Source organism: Alligator sinensis, unplaced genomic scaffold (assembly GCF_000455745.1).
Source record: "Alligator sinensis unplaced genomic scaffold, ASM45574v1 scaffold1002_1, whole genome shotgun sequence".
Classification (NCBI taxonomy): domain Eukaryota; kingdom Metazoa; phylum Chordata; order Crocodylia; family Alligatoridae; genus Alligator; species Alligator sinensis.
In genome coordinates this window covers 475,934-484,950 of record NW_005842710.1, presented here as the reverse complement: position 1 = coordinate 484,950, position 9,017 = coordinate 475,934, and the positions used below count along the sequence as shown (strand labels likewise).

Below are 9,017 nucleotides of genomic sequence, written 5' to 3'. Positions count from 1 at the left end.
TAGGGGTGGGAGTGGGGGGGGGGGGGGGGGGGGGGAGTTGACAGGCCACCGGGGAAGGAAGGTAGTGGGAGCTGGCCCGTGGGGGAGGGCAGTGGTGGTGATATCTGTGGTGGGGAAGGGTCAGTGGGTAGGTAGCCCATGGGAAGGGGATGCCTAATAGGTTTAATGCTTCATAGATTTAATAGACTTCATTGACGTTAGGCCTGCAAGGGACCTTGCAAGATCATTGGGTCCAGCCCCCTGCCCAAAGGGCAGGAAGTCAGCTGGGGTCAGATGACTCCAGCAAAATAATCATCCAAATGCCTCTCAAACATGTCCAGAGTAGGTGCTTGCACCACTTCTGGGAGAGTCTATTCCAGACTCTGGAGGGGGCGGGGGGGGGGGGGGGGGGGGGGGCTGCCCTGTGAATGGCTGGGGGTGGGGGCAGTGCCCTGTGGGCAGGATGGTGGTGACCATCTCACAGGGGCAGGGTGCATAGGACTTACCTCAGCGGGCATGTGCATGAGGAGCATAGCAGCGATGGGGCCCTGGGCCTGGCAGTAGCCCTCCTGGGGCCGGTATACAGTGTAGGCCTTCAGCAGCTGCAGGAGCCCACGCTGCCTGCAGGGATGTGGCAGCATCAGAGCTGAGCTGGGGCACACAGCACCCCACATTGGGCCTCCCCTTTTCCTCCCACCACCTGTCCCCAAGCCCTGTGGCCCATCCACCTAGGGACAGGGGTGAGGATGGAAATCAATGGGAAATGCAGAAGCTGGCAAACCCCAGTGCCTTCTCCTGTCCCAGCCCCACAAGCCCATCCCAACTGGACCCCCTTAAACCTGCCCAGCTCAGGTCCTCAGGCCCTGGACCCTGGGAGGAGGGGTTATGTGGTGGTAGGTGGATGGATGGATGGGAATATAAGAATTTCTACCACATTTTAGCTGGCTAAAGTGGGGACTTATGTACCCATGTGGTGCCAGGGCTCTCAGGACATAGCCCCAGGGACTTCAGCCACACTGTCCACGCCCTGCTCTTTCATGGGAGCTGTGGGGCCCTGATTTGATGGGAAGACAGCACCACCCAGAGCTTAGCATGGGAACCACAACTACAACACTGCCCAGCTGGGAGGCAATAGGGGCAGGGGCAGGATCCAGCATCTCTCCAAGCAGCTGAGGCAGATCAGCCTCAGCTGTATGCACCCACACCTCCCCCCTCCCATCCCAGACCTGCCCTGCAAGGGCTCAACTGAGCCCTCTTTCATACCCGTGGCCCTCAGGGGAAAGAAACATTTCGTGGAAGGGGAACTGGCGATGGATGTCTTTCTCAATGGTTTCCAGCCACTGCTGGGTGCCGGGGGCTTCCTCCAGTTCCTGTGGCAACAGGGGAACAAAATTACCATAAGGACCAGAATGGTTAAGTGCCTTGGGTTAAGGAGGACTGGCTCTGTCCCTTGAGGGGAGCTGGGGTCAGGCCAGACTTGGCCGAAAAGAGTGGAGAGCAGAGAGCAGCCAGGCTGGGAGGTCAAGCAGGACCCTGTAACTCAGGAATACAAGCCTGTGTTGCATGGGCTCAAGAGTGCTCCCTCAGCAGCAGCAATAGTGGAGCTGTTATCCTCCCCTTGTGTACCTTTGTACCTTGTCACCAGCAGAGGGCAGCCTCACACACAGTCCAGCACAGTGGTGCAGAAAGCAGCCCACATGTGGATGGGGAGCCCATGCTGACCAAGGGCAGGCGCTGGCATCAGGGATCTGGTTACCTGGTACTTTCCGAGGTTGCGATCCATGATGGCCTGGGCCCCACAGAGCAGGGGCCAGCAGCGAGCACGCAGGGATGAGGGGATGCCCTTCCGGCACAGCACCTTGACCTGGGAGTCAGAAATCCTATCAGCCCCTGGCCAGGCCCAGAACAGCACCCTCAGGAGCCAGGAGACACCAAGAGCCCACCCAAGTGGGAGGCCTGGACCTAAGACTGCAGAGGCAGAGCCAAGGGTGCCCCACTGCCAAGCTGCACTGCCCCAGTAAAGGGGTGAGGGTGTCACAGCAGGCAGTCAGCAGAGCCCAGTGGAAAGCTGTGGTACCCTGGTGTGTTGGAGTGCCGCAGTGGGGGCTGGGACACCCTGGTGTGGCTGCCACGTTCTGGCAGTTCCCCCTGCAGCCCCTCTCACCTTTTTGTACCTCCTGGCCATGGTCTTGTCCCAGTGGGCTGTCATGTCCAGCCATTTGCTCTCTCGGCGCCGGAGCAGCTCCAATGGGGGCAGCACTTGGCTGGACAGGGAGAGGAGGGAGTATCAGACCCAGGCCCAGCACGGGCTGCCCCCCGCCTTCTGCTCCCTTTCCCAGCACATCCCCTGCTATTCTCCTTCTTCCCCTCCCTCCTCTTCCTCTGCCTAGTTGGTAACAGGCCTGGTCCAGGTGCCCCATGGCTCTCCCAACCTCCCCACTCCCTCCAGGGTGCTGCACTGGGGGAAGGGAGAGGGGGGCAGTCCCCGCTGCACCCATCATCCTGGCCCCAGGCTGCTACTCCCTCCTGCCTCAGCTCTCCATCCTGCTGCCCCAGCTTGGGGAATGTAAGACATGGGCACTGGGAAAAGAAGGACTTCCTAGTCAAGGGTGCACTGCTCCCTTAACTCTGACCATTGCCCTGCCTGACCCCAGCTCCTGTCACCCTGCTGACTGCTCTCGTCTGAGCCCCAGCTGCATCCCCACACTCTGCACTCACCAGGAGCACCCAACACCCTTAGCTTTACCCAGAGACCCCAGGGCATTGACACAGACCCTCCATAAACCCCCAGAGGTTCCCCACCCTCCCCCTCATTGGACTTGTATGCATGCACAGGGCAAGCCCAGAGCTCACTAGTTACGATTTTACTCTTTCTTCCACAGGCCCCAGGATGGCCCATAACAACCAGGTAAACAATGAGTCATGACTGGCGGTGAAACCGCTGAGCAAGAAGTGAGTGAGGGCTGAGCAGGCAGGAAGAAGTGCAGAGTAAATGGTACCCTAAGCCCTGAGTAACAGCAGTGTCAACATCAGAAAGTGCCTAAGTACTCAGGACCTAAACCTCAAGTAGCTACTGAGTAACAGTGCAGCAAACACCAAGTAACTGCTCAGGCCTGATCCTCCTCATAGTACCAGTACCCTGAGAGCACTGCCCTTCCATGCACAAAGCCGTCAAAAGAAAGGTGCTGTAGGGCAGAAGGAGTAGGGCTGGAGCAGAGGAGCATCTGCTGCTTCTGCAAATGAGGCTGCTCATGCAACAAGAGCCCCTCAGGAGCTGATTCAGGCCTACTGTAGCACCCATGTGCTGAATGAGGGCTCCCTCCCCCCCAGAATTTGCCTCCCTGGAGCAAGTAACACTGGCACCAGACAGTGGAGACAAGGCCTCAACAAATAATCAAAAACTGAGCAGTGACCCATATAAGTAATTCCCTAGTAAACACTGAGCAACAGCCAAGTAAATCCTGAGTAGTGACTGAGTACTGACCATATACCAGCCAAATGAACTCCACATAATGACTGAATAAATGCCAAATACTAAGGAATCATAGCATAAAAGTGAACACTAAATAATGACTGAGCAATACTGAGTGGTGTGTAAGTAATGAGTGACAGCACAGTGACAGTAAACACTGAATAACATCAGATAAACCCTAAATAGACAAGGAGTAGTGCCTTAGCAAACACATGGTGTAACATGCCCAAAAGGTGGGTAAGGTCTGAGCTGCGACCCAGCAAATACTGGGAGCTCATCATCATCATCACTGCCTGTGGCCTTCTGGATGTCAAGTAGGAAGCTGGCCAATTGTGTGCCATCTCTGTCACAGCACTGAGCAGAAACACAAACTGGGACTACTCTGAGGACCCTTGTACCCATATCATCCTGTTGCAAACTGCCTTCCTCCCTCTGGGTTTAGGAATGAGGAGCGAGCAAGTAAGCATAGAGAAATGGACAGCTATTGAGTTATGAGGGGGAAATATCAAATAACCCTTAAGTAATGTATAGCAGGTCAATGAGCACTGGGTAACAAGCTGGAACAGAGTCAACCTGGAGTAGGGAGGACTCGCCAAGTGAGGGCCATGCAAGTGTTGACCAGGAGCACTCTCTGAGTAAGGGATAATAAGCACTGAGGGCAAGGAGTACTTGAGTAAGCGATGACCACGCATTGATCGGGAGTACTCTTTGAGTAAGGAGCAAGTGAGAATTGAACAGGGAGTACTCGAGTAAGGGATGAAAAAACATTGAATAAGGAGTGCTCAGTGCTCCTCAAGTAAAGAACGGGAAAGGGCTGAACAAGGAGCACCCCTTTGTAAGAGATGTACAAGCACTGAGCAAGGAGTAGTCCTTGAGTAAGGGAGGAATAACTGACTGCAGAGCAAGAAGTACTTGTGTCAGGAATGAGTATGTGTTGAACAGGGAGTGATGATCACTGAGTCGTGAGTAGCACATGAAGGAGTATCTAATATGGATGAGTAGCTGCTGGATAACGAGCGAGCAGCAAGTCACCATGAGCAAAGACAAAGAGGCGGGTCGGGATTTCCACCTGCAGAGTGCCCCTCTCAGACAGCTAAGGGATTGTCTAGGCAGCATTGGGCCTGCAGGGCTGGGCATGTTTTGCGGGCAGGGATCAGCTGTGGGGACTGCCTTGGACCCTGTGTATGGGCAGCTGGGGAGGAAGGTAATGGGGCTCTGCTCTCTGCACCCCCAGCAACGCTGTCTCCTGCCCTGGGCTCCATTCCCGCCCCAGCAGCCGCCAGCACAGGGCAGGGAGGGGCGGGAGATGACGCACTGACATCTCTAACCACACACTCAGGTTGCCATGGGGACCAGTGACAGGATGTGGTGAGGCCGCTCACTGCTGAAACAGGAAGTGTTAGCTAACGGGTGTGTGGAGCCCTCAGCACGTAGAGCCTCCTCCTGGGACAGACCTGGTGCTCCTGGCCCTGTTAGCTCATCCCCTGAGACCCACTTGCCTGCCAGAAACCCCCCAAGGGACCCAAACCAGAGAAGACCCCAAGCTGGGTCCAAGCCAAAGGGGGAATTATGGGCAGTGAGATGCCATCATCTGTGGGGCTGGGACAGGGCAGAGTTATGGATCCTGTTGCCCAAGGGCCTGGAGAGCTCTGATTCAGACTGGATGTCTCTATCTTGAGCACAGCCGTGCAAGCTGGCGGGATGCAGAAGGTGGAAGTTTGGAGAGATCCTACCTAAACATTGCCATCCCAGACAGAGGACACTGAGCCCCCTGCATCCTTGACTGACCTGTTAGCTAGAAAATATAATCCCTCCCCACCCCACCCCCACACACACCTTAACTCGTTTGCAGCATCCTATGTGTTTATATAGCAGACAGAGCTTGGAATTTCACCCCTGGTTAATCACCACTAAAGGGCACGGCACTAACCAGCTGCATCCCTGGTTAGCTGCAGTTACAACAGGCTCATTTGTTGTTAAGCAGTTTCCTGGTAGATGCTCTCATAAGCCTCCTCTCAGACAACAAGGAGAATTTCACCCTGACTTCCCCAGGGAGCTTAGCTTCCCCAGATGTGAGCTGAGCCTGTCTAGCTCAGAGCCAGGGTTCTCTGCCTAGGGGGTGAAGCTGGGAGGGTCCCTGGGTCTAGCAAGGCTAAGAGAAAGGGGTTCAGGTACAGCTGATTTGTGGCTATGGGTGGTCTGTGCTGAACCACCAGCACTCAGGTGGGCACAGTGCCCTTCGGTAGGTTTTTGTGCAATGGGGCTGAGCAGGAGCACACTGGAACTCAGGCTCAGAGCAAGGGATTGCCTTGGTTGGGTTGTGAACCTGGACACCAGGTCCAACAGGCACAACAGTGCCAGGGAGCTAGAGATCATGTACAGAATAGGACCCAGGTGTCCAAGAGAGAAGTCCAAGGCATCCCATCCCACACCTGAAGGGTCTATACTTCTCTCAGTGCACAGCAGGCTCCCTCCCCATTGCCCCAGCACTCCCAGTTGGGAAGGCTACCCCTGCCCCCCACCCCCAACTCACGCATTCTGGGCACTGCCACCCCCGATGAAGCCATAGCGATCAGTCTGGCGGTATGGGGGAACCCCACTGAACTCAGAGTCAGAGCCTAGTGAGCTGGAGTCCTCATGGCGCTCCAGGGCCAAGCTGAAGGCATCCGACAGGTCCTCCAGGGTGCTGTGGCTGGAGGAGTCAGCAGATGACATGGTGCTGGTCGCCATGCCCACGAGAGCACCCTGCAGGAGGGAGAGAGGGCCACAGTGAGTGTGGAGCAGGACAGCCCAGGACCAAGCACCCACAAGAGACCCTCACATAGGCTCTCACCACAGCCCACCCCACTCTCTCCCCAAAGGAACTATCCACACCCCACCTCCTAAGCCTCCCCCTCACCCCCATAGGCCCTGCCCACCTATGCCCCTGCACCTCACCCCTCCAGACCTGCCTGTCCACAGCTCACACCCTCTTCCCTTCCTAGGTCTGTCCATTACAGGGCCTCCTTCCCCTATCACTTTAGTCTTTCTGTTTGGGGTGTTGCAGCCTCTTACCCACAGTGTCTACCCTGGGCGCCCTTCCCCGTGGGGTCTTCTTGCACAGCATCCCATGCCTTGTGCCCTCTCTGGGTCCGCCCATTTCCTCCAGCACCCCAGCACAGGACCCCATCTTTCCCCATCTATGTGTGTTCAGTGTGTACGGGACATGCTGGGGCTGTCTTGCTGGCCATGCAGCATGTGTCCGACCCCTCACCCATGCAGGCTCCCCCACATCTATTGGCAAGCTCTCATTTCTAAGTCTCCCTACACTCAGTGCTTGGGGAGTTTCTCAGAACATCCCCTCGCGTCTGTCCAGACACCCTGTGCTCCAGTCTTCCCCAGGATCCCACTCACCTTCCTTGGCCTCTAACTCGTGCCCTGCGCTGGGCTTGGGGGGCTTTCCTGATGCAGGATGCTGTGTCCGTGTGTCTGTCCCTTGCTGGCACCTCAGCCCCGGCATGCGCCCTGCAAGCTGATTTCCTTCCCACAAGTCATTTCCTCCTGCACCTGATACTGCTGAGGCGGCAAGCAGTGTGTGTGTGGGGCGCAGGGGCCCATGGGAGAGAGCGCACAGGGAGGGGGCAGGTCCCCTAGAGAGGCAGTGCATGGTGTGGGCAACCGTCCTAGGGGGGGACACATGGCACAGGATGGTGGCAGGCACCCTGGGGAGTGCATGAGGAGGGCAAGGTCCCAGGAGTAAGCAGCCAGTGGGCCTGGGACTCGAGGCAGAGGGCACTCACCCTTTCCCTCCACCTGCTGACTGAGGCAGTACTGGAGTGACTGGGAGCTCCTCCCACAGCTATCACCCCCTACATGGCACTGTGCCAGGGGTGCAAGGCAGACAGTGTCACAGGGGGTTGTATGGTGGTGATGGCCTTAAGATCATGAGCCAGGCATTGACATGGGGTGCTGGGGGTGGTGCTGAGCCCCCATGGCAGTGTTGGATACTAGCAGTGGTGGGCAGTGCCTGCAGTCATTGCCAAGCAGCGGTGTGGGGGTGGGAGCCTCCTGCTGGGCACTGGCACTGTCTGACCCCTAGTGGCACTGGGTGGCAGCCCTAGGCATGGGCGGATCTAGGATTTTGAAAAGTAGGGTACAGGTGATGTGGCACATTGTCACATACAACACAACACTCTTTTTCTCCAACTAAAGGGAAACTAGAAGCTTTACTAATATGCTAGGGGGCTAGTATGACAGTATTCAATTTGAGATCCAAGCAAAAGTAAACAGGGTATAACTGCTGGAATGTGCACTGATTTCCTAGATGATAGGAAACTTTTAGCTTTAAAAAAGCACAGTAAATTTGACAAAACACAGTCATAGTCAAAAGGTATCTCATCAGTCACAAAGCCATCACAGTTCAATCAACCCAAGTCCAGCATTCCTGAGCTTCTTGACAGTGCCTCCAGTACCTCACTGTCAGTCACCCGAGGTAGTATGACCACACAGAGGTTAAAGTTTTTTGGCTAGAGCGGAAGAGTCTGTGAGGCTGTGATCCAGAAGAGAGAGGTGACTAGGCCTCTTCTGGATTAAGATCCAATGTAGTCCCTGCACTGGTCTGTTGCCGGGGCCGAGATCACTTTTGAATGGCAGTGTGCAATGGTGGGTGCATACCTGTGCAATGCACTGAGGACAGGACACCTTATGAGAGTCCACTATAGCCTCCCAGTGGAATGATCTTGGCTACACACCTACTTTATAGAAATGGTGGACACCTCCTAAGGGCAAGCGAGACTCGGGGACATCTGAACCCCAAGACCTCTGGGCTTGGGCCTGTACATAGGATGCCAGCCAATGGATTTGGGGGTATCTGAAGCCTCAGGCTGAAGAGTCTGGGATGGAGGATACAGTGGTAGTGCCACATGGATTTGAATGACTGAGTTCGGCTCAATTGATAGGCTTTGGAACCGATTTGGCAAATTCAACCTGAAATATGAAATTTTAAAAAATTAAAGAGAGAGAGAGAGGCAACCAGGCAGCAACATTGCAGAGCAGTGCTGTAGCAACGAAGTTTGGTGCCCAGGGCAAAGCCCACAGTGGCAGTTTGCCTTTGCCCTGCGCACACATCTGGGGGGCACATGCCTCCCGCCCCAATGCTTGCCCGGGAGTGAACGCAGTGGCGGGAGCCGTCCTCCCTCCATCCCCCCCAAAATGAGCCACTTGCAGCTCCGTCCCACTCCCCGGCCCGGTGAGCAGCACCTGTCAGCGCCCCTTCACTTTGGTGCCCAGGGAGGTTGCCCTGCTCACCCCCTGCCCCCCTTGCCCCAGAGGATGGGCTGGGGCGCAGGGTGGCCAGCTGGTTGTCCCCTGCCCTCTCTTGATACGAAACTGGACGCCTTTACGTCCTCTATAGAAAACTCGAGGACATAGAGGCGTCGGGTTTCGTATCAAGAGAGGACAGAAGTGTCCTCTACGGCGGCCACGGGGGGGCCCAGACCATTCTGACCCCTGCACTCACACGACCCGCCGGCTGGCCGCAAGGACACCCCCGGGCCGCAGGGGGCGCTGCGCAGCGGGGCGGGGCGCG

The 9,017-nt window shown here is 56.3% G+C and overlaps 2 protein-coding genes and 1 long non-coding RNA gene across 3 annotated transcripts in view; 2 read left to right on the top strand and 1 right to left on the bottom strand.

Annotated features, from left to right (window-relative positions):
- Window positions 1-3,844, top strand: part of LOC112551989 — an 8,763-nt gene extending 4,919 nt beyond the window's left edge. The window contains exon 3 of the long non-coding RNA XR_003096353.1: window positions 2,862-3,844. This is a non-coding gene — a long non-coding RNA (uncharacterized LOC112551989). The remainder of the gene's footprint in view (window positions 1-2,861) is intronic.
- TBC1D10C (TBC1 domain family member 10C) overlaps window positions 1-8,262 on the bottom strand; it is a 10,731-nt gene extending 2,469 nt beyond the window's left edge. The window contains exons 1-6 of the mRNA XM_006034192.3: window positions 6,845-8,262; window positions 5,985-6,196; window positions 2,144-2,243; window positions 1,736-1,843; window positions 1,243-1,349; window positions 486-600 (exon numbers count right to left, since the gene is read on the bottom strand). Coding sequence (XP_006034254.1) covers window positions 486-600; window positions 1,243-1,349; window positions 1,736-1,843; window positions 2,144-2,243; window positions 5,985-6,181 — 627 coding nt within the window. The 5' untranslated portion in view covers window positions 6,182-6,196; window positions 6,845-8,262. The remainder of the gene's footprint in view (window positions 1-485; window positions 601-1,242; window positions 1,350-1,735; window positions 1,844-2,143; window positions 2,244-5,984; window positions 6,197-6,844) is intronic.
- Window positions 8,263-8,327: 65 nt separating this feature from the next.
- PPP1CA (protein phosphatase 1 catalytic subunit alpha) overlaps window positions 8,328-9,017 on the top strand; it is a 4,174-nt gene continuing 3,484 nt past the window's right edge. Inside the window, exon 1 of the mRNA XM_006034191.1 lies at window positions 8,328-8,342. Coding sequence (XP_006034253.1) covers window positions 8,328-8,342 — 15 coding nt within the window. The remainder of the gene's footprint in view (window positions 8,343-9,017) is intronic.